General features: G+C 42.3%; 1 protein-coding gene across 2 annotated transcripts in view; it reads right to left on the minus strand.

Moving 5' to 3' along the window:
* PDE1C (phosphodiesterase 1C) overlaps positions 1–20,250 on the minus strand; it is a 597,159-nt gene extending 576,909 nt beyond the window's left edge. For both annotated transcript variants that reach the window (XM_070616191.1, XM_070616192.1), the window contains exon 1: positions 19,923–20,250. In XM_070616191.1, coding sequence (XP_070472292.1) covers positions 19,923–20,235 — 313 coding nt within the window. In that variant the 5' untranslated portion in view covers positions 20,236–20,250. The remainder of the gene's footprint in view (positions 1–19,922) is intronic.
* Between the last annotated feature and the right edge of the window lie 294 nt (positions 20,251–20,544).

Consider the following 20,544-nt stretch of genomic DNA (forward strand, 5'->3'; position numbering starts at 1 on the left):
AAGCACACACATACATGAAAAACACCTGAACAACTGTAAAGGCATGTTCATAGACAGGACAATTCAGCATCATCAAGATGTCCATTTTCTCCTAAGTTAATTTATAAATCTATCTTAATCCAAACAAAATTTTCAACAAATTGGGTTTTATTTCGGTTTCATTTTTAACTAGACAAACTGATTTTAATATTCATATGGTGAATTAAATAAGCAACTACAGCCAGAAAATCTTGGAGGAAAGAAAGCAACGAGCTGGAACTAGTCTTACTAAAGCCTCATTAATTAGAAGAGTGTGGTACTGTCATGAAACACAGAGGTAAACTGTGCTGCTTCTTTCTCCACTTGCCATTACCCGCTCATCATTTTCCACCCTTCTCTGCCCCACCCTGTGTCCCTGAGGCATCAGTTGATCTTTGCCCTCTGGCTTCCTGTGGGTTCAGCCAATAGGAGGCCCTGGTTGGAGATCAGAGGGTGAGAGAAGAGAGAGGTGAAGGTGTTTTCCCCCTGCTACCTCGCTGCTTTTCAGGGAGTGGCTCTGCTCCCTCAATACTATAGCTCCTGCCCAGTGCTCCCTCCTGCACAACTCCAGCTCTCATAGGACCCTGATAACACTATTTCCTCTCCTTGCTCCTCCAGACCCAGGAATGTAATGGCTTCCCACCATTGCTGGTCTCTGGATCTTTCAACATCCCTTATAGGTTCCCTGAACCCTAACCACACCTCCATTAAAGTCCCTTCATTTGAACCATTTGAGTGGAATTCTGTTTCCTACCAGGAACCTGACTGATATATAGACTAACGAAACAGAATATACAATCCATAGATTCAAATATACACAGGGAAGTTAGTGTATAATAAAGTTAGCATCTCAAATCAATGGAGTAAAGATGGACATTTTTAATAAATATTGTTGAGACAAATGAATAGCCATCTGGAAAAATATAAAGTTAAACCCTTACCTCACATGGTACACCAAGATAACTCCAAATCATATTAAGTGAAGACAAAATAAAACCATAAAAAGATTAGAAGTAGATAAATTGTAGTATAGTCACACAAAGGAATATTTTCAGTGGTATAAAGGAATGAATTATTGATACACACATCAAGAGAGATGAATCTCAAAAATGTGGAATGACAGAAGATTTACACAGAAGAATTTGTGCTGTATGATTTATTTCACTTATAGGAAATTCTAGAAGAGGTAAGACTAATCTAGAGTGGGGAACAAATAAGTGAATCCGCAGATGCATCTATGGGTGGGAATGGGGTGGAGAGTGAGTGGAAAGGGGCATGAAGGAACTTTCTGGGATAATGGTAATGCTCTGTATCTAGACAGGGGTTTGGGTCACACAAGTGTATGCATTTCTCAAAACTCAGCAAATATACCCTTAATTAAGATTTTCATATTTTTTGTATGTATATAGATTTTATATCAAAACAAAAAAAATGGTCAACAAATATCAAACTCTAGTTAGTGGTATGCATGTGGATTAATTCAGGAGGGAGTGTACTGGTATCTGCAATTTAGTTTTAAATGCACCGAAAATAAGATAAATGAAGGGATGAGTAGAGGGATGAATAGATAAATAGATATGTGATAAAGCAAGTATAGAAACATGTTAATCACAGTATCTAGGTGGTGGATATAGGAGTGTTTGCTATAAAGTTCTTTCAACTTTGCTGTATGTTTTACATTTTTAATAATAACATGTTTTGTAAAAAATTCTGACACATGCTGCAATGTGGAAGAACCTTGAAGATATTCTGCTAAGTGAAACAAGCTAGTCACAAAAGGACAAATACTGTATGATTCTACTTTCATGTGGTCCCTAGAGTAGTCAAATTCACAGACACAGAGAGTAGAGTGATTGCCAGGGGCTGGGGAAGGGGGCCATGGAGAGTCAGGATTTAACAGGTATAGTTTCAATTTGACAAGATGAAAAAGTTCTGTAGATGAATAGTGGTGATGGTTGGACAACAATGTGAATGTACTCAACGCCACTAAACTGTACACTTAAAAACAGATAAAATGCTAAATTTTATGTTATGTATATTTTACCACAGTTAACAAAAATAAATCTGTTCAGTAGAAAAATACTAGGAGAGGAAATAGAGCCAAGATGGCGCCGTGAGTAGTCCTCTTTGTCTCTCGCCCTTCGAGTCTACAATTATTTGGACACTTATCGCTTGACAAAGGATATCCAGACAGCATCTCAGGACGTCTGAGACACCCACGCGACTATACATCGGAAGGTGGATGGACTTTCCTCCGGGAGGATGTGGAAATAGGTGAAAACTCTCCGACCCCGACGGGCAGCCTAGTACCCGCAAGCGGCTTTCTTCCAACGGACGCCCCCAGAGGATCCACACACATCTAGGGCAGGAGCGAGAACACAACAGAGGAGCGACGGTGGAAACAGGTGACCAGAACCCTACCTAAACCCCCCGCAATTACTCCTAAACGCAGAGGGAAACTTTGGAGTTGCACACCTGAGCCCGCAGGGAGAGTCTCTCCCCGCCATTGGCGGGGAGACCCAGCCTGGTGCTTGGGGCACCCGGAGGGTCCCAGAGAGAGACACGGAGGGCACGGAGGTCTCCCAGCTGCCGTTGCCCGCCCTGTGGGACTAGGGATTGCCGGAGATCTCGGAGAGGACCGGGGCTGGGGGAACTTTCAAAGGCCGGTTCGGCGACCCGGAGGGGAAGCGCCGGAGCTCCGCCTGGGCAGCAGACAAAACTCTCTGTCTGCCGTTAGCAGAGGGGCCACGCAGAGCATTCACGGCTCCGGGAGAGGCCCGGACAGAAACCCAGAGGGCGGGGCGACCCCCAGCTGCCGTTGCCCGCCCGGTGGGGCTAGGGATTGCCAGAGATCTTGGAGAGGACCGGGGCGGGGGAACTTTCAAAGGCCGGTTCGGCGACCCGGAGGGGAAGCGCCGGAGCTCCGCCCGGGCAGCAGACAAAACTCTCTGTGTGCCGTTAGCAGAGGGGCCACGCTGAGCATTCACGGCTCCGGGAGAGGCCCGGAGAGAATCCCAGAGGGCGGGGCGACCCCCAGCTGCCGTTGCCCACCCCGTGAGGCTAGGGATTGCTGGAGATCTCGGAGAGGACTGGGGCTGGAGAGAGTTCCAGAGACCCAGCTTAGTAGCCTAGGGGGAAACCCTACAGGCTCACAGCAGCCTTAGGGAAAGCCTCTGCACAGCACCAGTAGAAGGCACCCAGCCGCCAGCCACAAGGCTGGAAGACCCCAGGGCAAAAGCAGCATAGCTAGGTGTACTAACCACAGACTGTAGAAGATGCCAATAGCTCTCCTGCGACCCATAGAGGACAAGTGAGATTTGGTGGGTGCCGACAGCAATGGAGCGACAAATATAAGTGATCCCACCCCTGGCCGCTGGAAAAGCCCATAACACCGTTGCAGACCCCAAGGAGAGAGCGCATCTAGGTGGGCAACAACAGTAGGCACCTGCAGCCTGAAGCCCCCCTGTGACGGCCCCCACGGCAGAGGAGGGAATCCAAAGGGCCACTGTGGCTACGAAGAGGGGCCCAGGCCCAGTTAGCAACTACGGACAGGGTTCCTGGTTGGTGAAGTATAAACAGCTGCTCCCCCCACCGCAGCAGCTGAAACAAGTGAAAGGAGCAACTAAACTCTATCTCCATGCAGAGGCACAAATCAACATCATCAAGCAATATGAAAAAATACATTAAATCTCCAGAACAGAAAGAAAGTAACAAATACACAGAAAACAATCCCAAAGAAAATGAGATATATAACCTAAATGATGATGACTTCAAAACAGCCATCATTAGGATTCTCAATGAGTTAAGAGAGAATTCTGACCGACAACTCAACGAGGTCAGGAGCTATGTCACAAAAGCGTTTGATACGATAAAGAAGAACCAAACAGAAATATTGGAAATGAAGAACACAATAGAGGAGATTAAGAAAAATCTAGATGCTCTGAACAGTAGGGCCGATAATATGGAGGAAAGAATTAGCAATTTGGAAGATGGCAATATAGAATTGTTGCAGGCAGAGGAGGAGAGAGAAGCAAGACTTAAAAGAAATGAAGAAACTCTCCGAGAATTATCAGACACAATTAGGAGATGCAACGTAAGGATTATAGGTATACCAGAGGGAGAAGAGAAGGAGAAAGGGGCAGAAAACCTATTCAAAGAAATAATGGCTGAGAACTTCCCAAATCTGGTGAGGGAGATGGATCTTCAGGTGACAGAAGCCAATAGATCTCCAAAATTTATCAATGCAAGAAGACCAACTCCACGGCATATAGTAGTGAAGCTAGCAAAAGTCAACAACAAGGAGAAAATATTAAGGACAGTCAGGCAAAAGAAACTAACCTACAAAGGAACCCCCATCAGGCTATCAGCAGATTTCTCAGCAGAAACCTTACAGGCTAGAAGAGAGTGGAATGATATATTCAAAAATCTGAAGGACAAAAATCTACAGCCGAGAATTCTCTACCCAGCGAAAATATCCTTCAAATACGATGGAGAAATAAAAACTTTCCCAGATAAACAAAAATTAAGGGAGTTCATTGCCACAAAACCTCCTCTTCAGGAAATCCTCAGGAAAACCCTCATTCCTGAAAAATCCAAAAAAGGAAAGGGGCTACAAAACCAAGAGCAGAGGAGATAAGTAGAAGGACAACAACAGAGAGTAGCAGCTCTACATCAGAACAGATTAAACCATGGGACGAGAAACAAAGGAAACTGAAGAAAACCGGAAAACAAGACACAAAATGGTAGTGGTAGGCCCCCACGTCTCAATAATCACTCTAAATGTAAATGGATTGAACTCCCCAATCAAAAGACACAGAGTGGCAGGGTGGATCAAAGAACAAGATCCAACAATATGCTGCCTCCAGGAAACACACCTCAGCCCCAAAGACAAACACAGACTCAGAGTGAAGGGATGGAGAACAATACTCCAAGCTAATAATGAACAAAAGAAGGCAGGTGTCGCTATACTAATATCAGACAAGGTAGATTTCAAAACAAAACAGATAAAGAAAGATAAAGAGGGACAGTATATAATGATAAAAGGGACTCTCCACCAAGAAGACATAACACTTATAAATATATACGCACCCAACACAGGAGCACCAAAATTTGTAAAGCAACTCTTAATAGAACTAAAAGAAGACATCAACAACAATACAATAATAGTAGGGGACCTCAACACACCATTAACACCAATGGATAGAACATCCAGACAGAAAATCAACAAGGAAATAATAGAATTAAGTGAAAAATTAGACCAGATGGACTTAATAGATATATATAGAACACTTCATCCAAAAACAGCAGGTTACACATTCTTCTCAAGTGCACATGGAACATTCTCAAGGATTGACCATATTTTGGGAACCAAAGCAAACATCAATAAATACAAGAGAGTTGAAATAATATCAAGCATCTTTTCTGATCATAACGCTATTAAACTAGAAATCAACTACAAGAAAAAAGCAGAGAAAGGTGCAAAAATGTGGAGACTAAACAACACGCTTCTCAACAAACAATGGATCATTGAAGAAATTAAAGAAGAAATCAAATATTATCTGGAGACAAATGAAAATGAGAACACGACATACCAAATCATTTGGGATGCAGCAAAAGCAGTCCTAAGAGGGAAATTCATCGCAATACAGGCTCACCTCACTAAACAAGAAAAAGCTCACGTAAGCAACCTCAAACGACACCTAACAGAACTAGAAAAAGAAGAACAAACAAAGCCCAGAGTCAGTAGAAGGAGGGAAATAATAAAAATAAGAGCAGAAATAAACGATATTGAAACAAAAAAGACAATAGAAAGGATCAATGAAACAAAGAGTTGGTTCTTCGAAAGAATTAACAAAATTGACAAACCCCTAGCCAGACTCACCAAGAAAAGAAGAGAGAAATCGCAAATTAATAAAATCAGGAATGACAGAGGAGAAATCACAACAGATACCAATGAAATACAAGAGATCATAAGAGAATACTATGAAAAACTATATGCCAACAAATTGAACAACCTGGAAGAATTGGACAGATTCCTAGACTCCTACAATCTCCCCAAACTGAATCAGGAAGAAATGGAGAATCTGAATAGACCAATCACAAATAAGGAAATAGAAACGGTAATCAAAAACCTCCCCAAAAACAAGAGTCCAGGACCAGACGGCTTCTCTGGAGAATTCTACCAAACATTCAAAGAAGACTTAATACCTATTCTCCTCAAACTGTTCCAGAAAATTGAGAAAGATGGAGAACTCCCTAACACATTCTATGAAGCCAACATCACTCTGATCCCCAAACCTGACAAGGACAACACAAAGAAGGAGAACTACAGGCCGATATCACTGATGAACATAGATGCAAAAATCCTCAACAAAATTTTGGCAAACCGATTACAGCAATACATCGAAAAGATTATACACCATGATCAAGTGGGATTTATACCAGGGACACAGGGATGGTTCAACATCCGCAAGTCAATCAACGTGATACACTACATCAACAAAATGAAAAACAAAAACCACATGATCATCTCAATAGATGCAGAGAAAGCATTCGACAAGATCCAACACCCATTTATGATAAAAACCCTCAGTAAAATGGGTATAGAAGGAAAGTACCTCAACATAATAAAGGCCATATATGATAGACCCACAGCCAACATCATACTCAATGGACAAAAACTGAAAGCCATCCCTCTGAGGACAGGAACAAGACAAGGGTGCCCACTTTCACCACTCCTATTCAACATAGTACTGGAGGTGCTGGCCAGAGCAATTCGGCAGGAAAAAGAAATAAAAGGAATCCAAATAGGTAACGAAGAAGTAAAACTCTCGTTGTTTGCAGACGACATGATCTTATACATAGAAAACCCCAAAGAATCCACAGAAAAACTATTAGAAATAATCAACAACTACAGCAAAGTAGCAGGGTATAAAATTAATGTGCATAAATCAGTAGCATTTCTATACACTAACAATAAACTAACATAAAAAGAACTCAAGCACTCTATCCCATTCACAATCGCAACGAAAAGAATAAAATACCTTGGGATAAACTTAACCAAGGAAGTGAAGGATCTATACAATGAAAACTACAAGACTTTCTTGAAAGAAATAGGCGATGACATAAAGAGATGGAAAAACATTCCTTGTACATGGATTGGAAGAATAAACATAGTTAAAATGTCCATACTACCTAAAGCAATATACAGATTCAATGCTATCCCAATCAGAATCCCAAGAACATTCTTCACAGAAATTGAACAAACAATCCTAAAATTCATATGGGGGAACAAAAGACCGTGAATTGCTAAAGCAATCCTGAGCAAGAAAAACAAAGCCGGCGGAATCACAATCCCTGATTTCAAAACATACTACAAAGCTACAGTGATCAAAACAGCATGGTACTGGTACAAAAACAGGTCCACAGATCAATGGAACAGAACTGAAAGCCCAGAGATAAAACCACACATCTATGGACAGCTAATCTTCGACAAAGGAGCAGAGGGCCTACAATGGAGAAAAGAAAGTCTCTTCAACAAATGGTGCTGGGAAAACTGGACAGCCACATGCAAAAGATTGAAAATTGACCAGTCTTTTTCACCACACACCAAAATAAACTCAAAATGGATCAAAGACCTAAAGATTAGGCCTGAGACAATAAGTCTTTTGGAAGAGAATATAGGCAGTACACTCTTTGACATCAGTTTCAAAAGAATCTTTTCGGACACTGTAACTCCGCAGTTGAGGGAAACAATAGAAAGAATAAACAAATGGGACTTCATCAGACTAAAGAGCTTCTTCAAGGCAAGGGAAAACAGAATTGAAACAAAAAAACAGCTCACTAATTGGGAAAAAATATTTACAAGCCACTTATCCGACAAAGGGTTAATCTCCATAATATACAAAGAACTCACACTGCTTAACAACAAAAAAACAAACAACCCGATCAAAAAATGGGCAGAGGACATGAACAGACATTTCTCAAAAGAAGATATGAATATGGCCAATAGACACATGAAAAGATGTTCATCATCGCTAATCATCAGGGAAATGCAAATCAAAACTACACTAAGATATCACCTTACCCCCGTTAGATTGGCAAAAACATCCAAAACCAAGAACGACAAATGTTGGAGAGGTTGTGGAGAAAGAGGAACCCTCATACACTGTTGGTGGGAATGCAAACTGGTACAGCCACTATGGAAAACAGTATGGAGATTTCTCAAAAAGTTAAAAATAGAAATACCCTATGACCCAGCCATCCCATTACTGGGTATCTATCCTAAGAACCTGATAACAGATATCTCAAGAGTCCGTTGCACCCCTATGTTCATCGCAGCATTATTTACAATAGCCAAGACGTGGAACCAGCCTACATGCCCAGAAACTGATGACTGGATAAAGAAGATGTGGTATATATACACAATGGAATACTACTCAGCCATAAAAACAGACGAAATTGGCCCATTCACAACAACGTGGATGGACCTCGAGGGCATTATGTTAAGCGAAATAAGTCAGTCAGAGAAAGACGATCTCTATATGACTCCACTCATAGGTGGAAATTAGTATATTGAGAAGGAGATCTGATCGGTGGTTACCAGGGAAAAGGGGGGGTGGGGGGAGGGTACGAAGGGGGAAGTGGTGTACCCACAACATGACTAACAAAAATGTACAACTGAAATCTCACAAGCTTGTAATCTATCATAACATTAATAAAAAAAAAAAAACAGAGGAAAAAAAAAAAAAGAAAAATACTAGGAGAAAACATGGGAGAACTCCTTTATAAGCTTGGATAAGATTAGAGAAGGCCTTTATCTCTATAACTAGGACTCAGAACCTAGAGATGTTTACTACGGAATTGCTTATAATAAAGAAAACTGGAAACAGCCCAAAATCCATCAGTTGGAGAGTAAGAGGTAAATCATACTATATACACAGAAGATCACCCATCGAAAATAATCGTGTATAACCATATTGATAGAAAAATGCTCACTGCGGCCAGTCCAGTGGCACAGTGGATAAGTTCTCACATTCCACCTCAGCAGCCCGGGGTTCACCAGCTCAGATCTCCGGTGTGGACATGGCATCATTGCTTGGCACACCATGCCGTGGTAGGCGTCCCACATATAAAATAGAGGAAGATGGGCACAGATGTTAGCTCAGGGCCAGTCTTCCTCAGCAAAAAGAGGAGGATTGGCAGCAGTTAGCTCAGGGCTAATCTTCCTCAAAAAAAAAAATGCTCACAAAATATTATTGAATGGAAAGCATGACATTATAAAATAGCATGTACAATATGATCCCATTTATATAAAATGTATGTGTGCATGTATGCCTAAAGATATATGCGGAAGGGTGTTGACCAAAATGTTAACAGTGGTTGTCTCTGGCTGGTAGTTTGTTAGTGCTTTATTCTTTGTACTATTCTACATTGACATTTTTGCCACAAGCTTTCATTATTTTTATAAAAATAACAGAACCACTTTCAAGGCATACTGAAATACTGAAAGGAGTTGTTATCAACCACCAAATGATCTCCTTGGTCTCTTGCAGTTATAAAGATTCATTAACGCTGTGTATGCCCAAATATTGAGCAAGGATTTTGTGTGTGTGTGTGTGTGTTTGTGCACAAAATTAGCCCTCAGGAAGAGGTACTGACTTACATGTGAGTTCTCATCAAGTCTCTCCTTTCCAGCAGATGAGAACTCAGACTTCACAAAAAGGGGAGGAGAGATAAATCTGAATGGCTGAAACCCAAACCTCAGTCAATGCTTGCCTTGTAAATTTCCAGTGCAAGCACTATTACAGATCCCAAAAGTGCTGTGATACAAACAACTGAGACACAAGTGAAAAGGATGTGCTCTGGAAAAGTGTCAGATGACCCCAAAATGACCTTAGTGAAGGTGATGATACTAGTGATAAAAATGCATGTAAAAAGATTAAATAAAATTTTTTTACGAAATGTAAAAGGGAAAAAGTAATCTTCTAAATTAATGTATTTTCTGCAACTTTAGATTTTTAAATAGGTATAACCAAACTAACAAAATAAATATTAAAAGTACACATGTGATCTCTTTTCTAGTCCCTTCAAAGTTTGTATGTTCAAGTAGGCCATTTTAAAAAAAATTTTTTTTTTTTGAGGAATCTTCTTAAAGAAGAAAAAGACAACTTGCCTTGAATTTGGGTCATTTCATTACAAGACAGCTTGAGAGGCGGTGTGGGAGTGCAGTGAGAGGTCTGAGGCCCCTCCTTACCCAACACTCTTACCCTTCCCCCCTTTCCTGACCCAGTGGAGCCGAATCCCAGGACTGATGATAACCAAGCAAAGGCTGGAGGCTGGAGAGCGGCTGGGAACACAGCTCCCGTCTCCTTTCCTTCTCCCTGGGGAGCCCACAATTAATATGGCTATGGCAAGAGTGACAGAGCGGAAAAAGCAAAAACTCTGCTGGCTGATTTATAGGCTAGTCATCCCCAAGGCCACGTGGTGGGTGAAAATCTCTGCAGAACAGTATTGCCCTGAGTTGGGCAGGGACCGTTCTTAGGGAAGGGACCCGAGAAGTGCGAAAGGTGTGGGGGGGAGGGGCGGGCGGGGAAGGGGAGCTGAGTCGCCCGGCCCATCCTCGCCCCACCCCAGGGCAGAGGACCTAGATGGGCGACGGACGCCCTCCCCCCCCGCCCCCCCGCCCTCCCCCAACTCCCAACCCCCCACCCCCCGCAGTCTTTAAAAGTAATGCGACCCGATATGCCTGCCACTGGGACCTTGGAGTCCGTCGGTGGCACAGGGATAAACACGCTGACAGGCGCTGATAGCACATGGGGCCGAGGCCGCGCTGGCGGGATGCACTGAGTTTCTTTAGCCTAACTTCGGAAGGTCTTCACTGAACCCTCTGGGATGCAGAGGCTCCATCGTGCTTGGGAATGGCCTGCAGGTTTATATTTAAAGGGTAGGGGTGAGAAGAGCCCCTGGACCCTCCCTGACCTCGCTGTGTGGTCTGCAAGGGAGAGAGATGCCGAGACATCCCTGCCCTGCTCCTCCAGGAAACTCAAAATGTAACCTCACAGGGATTTGGCCAAGTGGTTGCTCCCTACTGAAAAACTGATGACATTGTGCATTAGAAGGTCACAGCATGTGTGACATTTTGATGGCCGTTTTTACAGCCATTTTGACATGGCTGTTTTGATGTGGCCAACTGTTTTTTTAAAACTTGTTATTAAGCAATAAACACAGTTTAATCAGCTGGCCTGGTCCCTTGTCCCCCACCCCCATTCCTGTCCCTCACCCAGTGTATACTCTCTTCAAAGTGTAAGGAAAGGTGGGCATGGGATGACAGACAGGCCAGAGCTCAGGGACACTGTCAGGGATTGAGGAAGCATCGGGTCCAGGTGAGAGATGGGGTGAGGCTCAAGCTTGGGGCAGTGGTCTGTACATATTCTTTGGAAAAACTCTTTTTTGGGGTCAAGTCACAATATGATATACTCAGAATGCACTTCTCTAAATCAGAACAGGTCTAGCGGGGGATGAGTGAGGAGGAATTGCCAGCCATGAAGAGCTGTGGAGAGAGTGACCCAGGGAGAGACCCAGGGGCAACTGCTCGCCTGCATGAGTCTACAGGGGCCCAGAGAACAACCACAGACAGAACTAGCCTTAAACACCACCCCATGCCTTGCTCTGCCAACCGACACACTCTGCCTAGACTCAGGAGGACAAGAATGTTTTAAAATGCTGCTGTCCCCCCTCAGGGCAGACTGACCTGGCCTGAGAGTTCCAAAGAACCAAAGCTCTGGGCCTCTAATGAGCTGCAAACACCACCAGGAGCAAAGCCTGGCCCTCAGCTGGCTCATCAGGGCCTTTTACTGCCCCAGTTCGTCTTGAAGCCTTTCTGAGGTGAGCGGCTCCCAGCTGGAATACCCAGCTCTGTGTCACAGGCACCACGTCAAGAAGAAAAGTTCAGAGGCACCCAGCAAAGCTGGTACAAAGCAGGAGGGAGTCCTAGTTCTGACTGATTTCCTTTAGAAAATGACACCTTTTTTTTTAAGCAATGACAACAGCTTAGTCCTAGTTTTAAGGAAGCTATATTAAAAATGCCCATTTTAACAAGTGTCAGAATAATTTTTCCTTTAACAATATCTGATAACAAAAATAATAGTTAACGCCTATTGAGCATTGACTCTGCGCTTAGCCCCATGCTGGGAGCTTTGCTTTAAACCCTTAAGCCCACAAAATAACCCAATAAGCCAGTTGTTTGCATCCCTCTTTTACAGATGAGGAATCTAAGTTTCAGAGTTTAAGTAACTTCCCCAAGACTACACAGTTAATAATGGGCAGAACCAGGGTTCTAACTCCATCTGTCTCACTCCAGAACCTGGCCTTGTAACTACTAAATAATATTAACTCCCAGAGCAAAATTTGATTTTTTTAATACTATAATCCCAAGTAGGTAAAAATCATATTACACACATAAACAAAAAAATAGGAAAGTATACTCAAATGCCAAAATAGCTGTTTCATTAAGGAGATGATATTTTTAGGAGCCTTTTTCCTTTATCTCAAGTTTTTCTTGATATTGTAATTATATTATCTTATAATCTAAATATATATACAGATATATAGATATCTATATCTACATGCTATATAAATATATATTCCTATTTCAACTTTAAACAGAAATAATCTGATTCAACATAATACTTTGAATATTACCTATAGCTAAACTATCAACTTATTTACCAGTTATGTTTAGACCACAACATTAAAACAATGAATGATAACTATAAAATATACTTCTGGAAACTTTTACAGCATTGTTGTCTTCCTCACAAACTATTTGTTCCCTTGGCAACAGCAAGTTGGCCAAATGTCTTCATCAGCCTCAAGCTGCTGATGTCTAGGGAAGCTCAGCACAGTGCTTAGGACTTGGGTTCAGATCCTACCACCAGCACTTACTAGATGTGTGATCTCACTAGAGTGTAACCTGGGATACTTCTCCAAGCCTCAGTGCTTCCTCTATTAAAAGGAGATAACAAACATGCCACAGTGTAATGCTGATACATAAAGAACTCTTAAAACAGTGCCTTAGCACATAGTAAATGCTCAATAAATGTTACTATTGTTGCTATGCAATGTAACGGTTTAATTTTTGATCCACAATTTTCCAATCATTAAAAAAAAACAAAAACAAAAAACACTGCTGCCTTTCCAAACAGTATCATTACATAACAAGATTCAGACATGGGAAGATAGACCGGCACCTGTATTTCAAGACTGATCATTTTTGCCTTCAGAACAGAGGCTTTATTCTGGAGTGGATGCCCTCAGATTAGTAACATTTCTTGTCTCCTGGTGGTGCCCAGTTGTTAGAGTATCAAAGTCCGGGGACTAATTCAACTGTTGCCTAAACAACAGCCAGACAGGGCTTGAGAAGTAAAGAAAACCCTTTTTTCAAACAGCCTTGCCATGCAACCTTCAAAACAGCATGAAGAGGAGGTCCACTCAACTCCTGGAACATTTGCACTACCGGCAAAACCCACCACGATACCAAGAAGGATAAATAAATAGATACGTAGGTACTGATCCAATTCCTTTTTTCCCATTATGTCTTCAATTTTATGCAGGGCTGTTAGGAAGATCTGACATCAGTAATGGGGCCCAGCCCTCTGGTAGTGCTGGTAGGAAAAATGGCAACGTGATAGAATCCTCCTGAAATCTGTACACTGGGGAGAAGAAAGTGAGGGGGGTCAAATTTTTTGGAGGAAAGTGCCTGTTACTGAATTTGGACTTCTAATTTACTTCATATATTGTTCAAATTAACAACTTTCTAGTATCCTCCGGAATGTTTAGTGAACAACATGGGGGCGGGGGGCAATTTTCAAAGTTAGAGTGAATAAGATTCATCTTATTTGCAAAAAATGCAGATTTCTGGGCCTCACTGTGAGAGATTCTGAATCAGTTACACCTAAAAGGGGGCCCAGAAGAGTGCATTTTAACAAAAACTCAGAGGAATTCTGAGGCGGGTGGCTTCCACGTGTACTTTGAGAAATACCGCTGTGGTGCATACTGTGCAGCTGTATTAACTAGAGTTCATCTTACACTGCTCACCTTTGTTTAACTTAGATTTATCATCTCCCCAACTCGATTTCAAGTTTGAATCCCAGGCTTGCTACCTACTAGCTCTGTGATCTTGGGCAAGTCACATGATCTTCGTGAGCCTGTTTCCTCAGCTGTAAAAGAAGGAAAATCAACTCTAAATGTGCTAACATCTCTAGTGCTCACAATATTTATGGTTCTGTTCCTCTTCCTAGACACATGGAAAACTACATTTCCAGCCCCTTGCACAAAGGTAGGGCCATATATCAGGAGGACCTGTCTGCAGTCCAAGCAGGACCAAGCTCCAAATCCTCTGCTAAGAGGTGGAATATAGGATCAAATCAGAAACCTAGGAATAAGATGCCACTCAGGCGGGTATAGATTCCGGACTCACCAGATTCTTATGCTCGCTCCATTCATGCAAGGGCAGAAGTGCCTGACAAGATTTCTAACTAATTGACATACCTTAAGCACTACTCTTTTTTTTTTTTTACACAAATATCATAGCTGTAATAAAACTGCAAACAAAAATTCTCTAATAGTAACTATTGGTCCAAATAATAATAGTATTTTCATGGCAATGGAGAATCTTACACAGATTTAGCAGTATTTAGAGAAACTGATCATTAACACCAAATTCAAAGTATTATTAAGTGGTTGAGTGCTATAAGTTGTGAGTTAATAATTGGTAACAAATTAAGTTCACACTTACAAAATGTGTCACCATCCCACCCTGCTTGATGCTGCTAAGCACTACTCATTTTGACCAATGAAAAACTATTTCTAATTACCTTTATGTTGATTTTAAAATGTTTTAAGGCAATTAGACATAACAGTTGGAGGAATAGTTGAAGAATGTAGGAATACACCTCTTAGTGAGTATTTCCGATTAGGGTATTAATGTTCACTACCCACTCCTAGAAGGCGGATTAAAACTAATACACACACACACACACACACACACACACAATCACTATCTAGGTTGAACAGTTTGAGTAAATTACAGACCATATAGCACCAAAGACGACATACGTATATGAGATCTACGTCCTTACCCCAGAAACAAGTGATGTGAGGCCCCAGCCCCCTAACACCAAGCGAACTATTTGTGTTTTCTTGCTCGCTTCCCCTCTGCTTTCAGTCTTTCTCTAGCTATACACCCTCCTCTTGCCTACCTTCCTCATGACATTAATTGTTTTATTTCCGCTGAAGTATCATCATGACATTGTGGAAAGAGAACTTTGATTTCTAGAAATCAAAGCCCTCTTTCCTACTCTGCAGTCCATTGGTTGTGGGACTCCAAGACAGACACCTCCATCTCTGATCTCGTAAAGATAACCAATATTTGCTAAATGATTATCACGTCCCAGGCATGTGCTAACTGCCTTGTGTAAAGTACCTTATTTAGATGAGGTCCAAACTATTTCCATTTTCATTTCCAATGAGGGAGTGGTCTCAAGAAGTTAAGTTCACATAGCCAGGAAGTACCGGACCAAGGATTAAGATTCCAGAGCCTCTTTTCCTGGCACTATGCTTCCTGGAAAAAGCAATAATGGGCCACCTGAAAGTCTAACTAACTGCAAGTCATCAATAATAAATAAAAAGTTGATTTAAATTCCCTCTCTTTACTAAAGAGGAACAATAAGGCCATCTGTCCTATCCACCTCAGAAAAATGTCCTGAAGACAAATGATAAAGAGACTCTCTAGGGGCTTTTTAGGCCTGGTGGCTCAGGCCTAAAGAGGTTTGTCACCTCTGCCCTAAGTTGAGACTGCCTCTGGAGGCAATGACTCTAGTAACTGCCAGCAAACAGAATGAAAGGAAAGTGGTTCAGAGACTGTTCAGTCTTGATAGGACACTGGGACCTTGGCTTGCCTCCCTAGGGGGAAGACAGTATGAAGCGGGGGCAGTTTCTGGATGTAATGCCAAATCCACAGGGGTCCAGCACTTGCCCGTCACATTTATTGCCTGTCACTAACCTAAGCTTTTAGAAGGCTGCATGTATCTGTTTAAATTAACTCAGAACAGGGACCTACATTAGAGGATGCTGTGAGTGTTGAAGATTAAGACACTGGTGGCATCACCATTTCATCCAACCATCCTCTGATCTTCAAAATGATGTTTTGTTTTATTTTCACACTAACTAGTCCTTTTAATTCAGCTAAACATTTCCAGAAAATTTAATCTCAAATTAAAGGCATCACTGGTAAAGAATCATAATTATCCTGACATTTTAGAAATCCACAAGAGAGTGGTTGCTAAGGGACTGGGCAGGTGAAGCAGAGAGATCAGGTAAATGAAAGCTGCCTTGAATCTAGAGTCTCTCCCCTCAATAGCACCTGTCAAGATCCCAATCAAGAACTCAGTAACGGCTAACACAACACATCTAAGAATAGTGTCCCTTCTGGGTGGTTTCTATGCATAGACGAGGGGTTTTCAAAGAGTGATCTCTTGACCAGCAGCAGCAGCAGCATCTGGGAACTTCTTAGAAATGCAAATTCTGGGGTTGCTTGCCAGACTTACTAGTTAGAAACTCTGGAGGCAGCGCCCAGGATTCTGTGTTTTAGCAAGGCTCCAGGTGACTGTGAGACACACTTCATGGGTAACAGAATCACCTGGGAAATTTGGTTAAAGTACTAAGACCCCCCCCCACCCCCGGCCTATTCCGTACCCAAAAGCCTGGGATTCTGGAATTAGCTCTCCAGGTGATTGTGATAAACACCAAAATTTGAAAACCACTGATCCTAACATATGAGGGAACAGAGTTAGAGGCAAATAGTGGTGAAGGGATTAACAAAATAGTATGAAATTTACTCTAAGGTGAAAACATCTGAACAATCAGCAGCCTTGTAAGTTTTTTGTTTGTTTATTTTGAGATACCCTTTTATTGAAAATGGATCAAGCTATTCCCTCCTGTCTATCAGTGAGTGGGGCCCCAAAGCTCTGGAAAGAAACAAACATACAAGTTACCCATGCTTAATATTTGCCAGGTCCCCACTGGGTTTTGACACCATATCTCATTTAATCTTCATAACAATATGATGAGAGAGGAACAGGGAACCATCACCCTCCTTAGTAAAGTAAATCTCCTAGGCTCAAAGCATTTAAATTTAGATGAGGGGAGACAGCTGACCTTACTGCCCTGACTGTGCACCCTGAGTCTTACTTTCACCCTAAAGTTCTCTGGCTTTAATTACTACCACAGTAATATCCAACATGGCTGTTTCTTCCTTAATACTCTGACACCTCCCTCCCAGGACCAACGCACTTTCCCTTAGTTCCCCTGACCATAGTTGGGACAAGATGAAACTTTCAAAGTACATTACTAAATATTAAACTAAGGAACTACCAAATGAGAAATAAATACATAGCTCTTAAGACAAGTAACATAGAGAGGTGGATAATAATACAGTTCTAGAGCTAGAGTACCTGAGCTTAAATTCTGGCTATCATTTACTAGCTGTGTGACTAGTTACTTAACTTCTCTGTGCCTTAATATCTTCATTTGTAAAATGATAATGAAAATATCCATCCCACCATCTCATAAAATAGCATCTGGTGTATAGCATGTACATATTCAGTTAGGCTTATAAAGTACAAGATTTAGTTTGCTCACAGATTCATAAGTTCTGTGCTGTACTAACAAATATGTGGAGAAATTCAATCTAGTCCAGCAAAGGGCCACTCAGCTTCACAGGTAGGGGCAACTCACCTCATTTTTGCTGATGGTAAAACTGAGCCTTATCTGCAATTTCAGCTATCTAAACCCACCACACCTCAAAGATTTAAGCTCAAATACTGTTCTTTTTTAAAAAGCAAAATATAGAAATTGAATAACTTTGCGTAAGTATCCTAGGTGATCTCAAACTCAGAATGTCATTTTTAATTGGAGTTAATCTTCATGAAATAAAATGGGAGGAATGGAAAAAAATTAATTCTTGTACAACCAAAAAGTTAATAGTATTTCGAAGGTGCATTCACCAAATCCAGAACAGAAAATAATTCAATGCAAATTTCTAGAAACTAGTTTTCAGGAATTATAAATCTATGAATTAATTGCAATATCTGAATCTTCTGTCCACACTATCAAAAGTGTGAGAAAAGAAATATGGTAATATTCTTCTGTGGATACATAAATTTGTAATTCAACTGATGTTTTACACACACACACACAAATTGATATTGAAGAATTTCACAAAGGAAGTCTATGTTTCATCCCATGTAACTATGATAGACCATGATAAGATTACATAACTAAATTTGCATCCTACACATTAGAAAATATTAAGACTCCAGATACTTTAATAATGCCGTACATTTGTATAGTATAAACCATTTTTATCTCTATAATTTCCTTTGAGCTTCATGGCATAAAGATGATGAAACTCTATTTGCACTCATTTTAAAGAAACAGATAGTACAGGCTTAGAAAATATAGATGTCCTGCCCAAGGACACAGAGCTTAGCAGCACCCAGATATCCTGACTCAAAATCTGGTTCTCTTTCTATTAATACTACAAAGATATGTCCAATGGATGGAAAAAAAACTAATATATTTTACAGTGATACATCCCCCTTTGCAAGTCAATATGCATGTATCATCTTTTAATTTTTAAAGGCTGTTTGAATGAAATAAGAGCAATAAAAACTAATAGATACATTCACAATATTTTTTTAAATATTAATTCTCAAGGGAATAAGGATACATGAATCCTTACCTTTCAGTGAGTCAAAGTCGAAGCCAATTGCCCCTGTGCACTAACCTCATCTTTTTCTCTTTAGGGGAACCAACATTGCCCACTGAATCTGCTGAATCCTTCTTGAAAAGTCAACAGACAACAGGAGTAAGCATCATAACATTGCCCGATATGAAGTGGGGATTTCTGTATGAGACTAAAAGGCCAGCTGATGGGATTAGTAACTTTTCTAGTGTGAGAGATTTTTTCTAAATTACATGTCCCAACTTTTCCTCCCACTTACCAAAAACAACATCCCATGATGAAATGGAACCTTTGCACATCTCAAACTAAAAATTGAAAAGTTTCTCCATTCCCTTCAGTTTCAGCTGAAGAGGTTTGGAGATCTGGCTCAGGCATAATACTGAATATTTGCATAGCACTTTACAGTTTGCAAAGTACTTCTACATGCACCGTGTCAGGTCAGATTTTCCAGCTACCTAGTGAGATACATATTGTCATCTTGTATCACAAATGATAAAATTGAGGCACAAGGAGAGTATGTTGCCCAAGATCACAATGAAAACAGCAGATGGAGACTCAGATCCACCTCTGACTCCAAATGTTGAGTGCTCTTTTCACTTCTTCCTTGCTACCCACCCTAAAAACGTCTTCCCTCCACCACACACCCCAAGTCCCTTCAGAAGAGACTGGTTCAAATATTGGTTTCCTTCTTCACAGATGGAACTAAATCTTGGACAAGCAGGACTCTCCTGCCCTTTTCCCAATCTCCCTAGGAGGAGACGGGAAGGAGCGCCTCCTTTATCCTTGTCTTTCCAAGACAACAAGGAAGCATTCTCCCCATGATGCTGGCGCCAGTACAAAGCTGGGGAGAGGGATCCTTAGGGTGTAAACTACCTTGCCAGCTCCTGTTTAAATCCCTGTGAAAGATGGTCCTTCTGAAATAACCCCCTATTGAACCACAAATGAGTCAAGTTGTAAAAGAAGTTATAGGCGAGAGGACAAGAAAAGCGAAATCCTATTGGGAGACAGAGCTTTCACTTCTCTCCCTTAAGGTAAGAAGCCCCCCAAAGGTCTCCAAGCAGCTGGTCCTCGCGATCCCTCTGCGAGATAGCAGACTTACCCCCGGCGCTGTGGCTTCGGGGCAAGGAGAGCTGGGACATACTACTCTCCGCACTCTTCAGCACCGGGGACAGCTCCGGACTCGCCAACTTCGCGCGCCCTTCCGGGCTCGGCGCTGCCGGCTGAGCCTCCCAGGCTGCGGGCGGGGCGGCCGGCTCTCCACGCCCGGGTCCGAGCCTCCGGGGCTTGGGGAGCGCAAATAGATCTCGGCGAGCAGCGGGAGCAGCCGGTGGCGCCTCGGGCTGCGGTGGCGACGAGCCCGACTGCACCACGGCGCTGCGGGACCGCGCCAGCGCGGAGGAGACGGAGCCCATCTCAGCGGGCCGGGCTGGGCCCAGGTGAGCGGCCCGGTTCCCTGTGGGACTCGTACCCCTTGCCTGCCAAATGCTTAGTCCCTCTCCGCGCTGGAGCGCCCTGGCTTCTGCTCCGCCTCTGCCCCCGCGGGTTACAGCCCCTCCTTGGCGAAGGAGGAGGCGGCGGAGGCTTCAGGGAGGACTCCGCGCCCACCCTGGGTGGACAGGGGACAACCTCGGCGGTGTCCGCGCCTGTCTGGCAGTCTGGAGTGGACGGGGACACTTGGAAGAGACGGTGTGCAGAGGTTGTCCGGAGACTTTACTGAGGGG

The sequence above is a fragment of the Equus przewalskii genome, chromosome 4 (assembly GCF_037783145.1).
Source record: "Equus przewalskii isolate Varuska chromosome 4, EquPr2, whole genome shotgun sequence".
NCBI classification, from domain to species: Eukaryota; Metazoa; Chordata; class Mammalia; order Perissodactyla; family Equidae; genus Equus; species Equus przewalskii.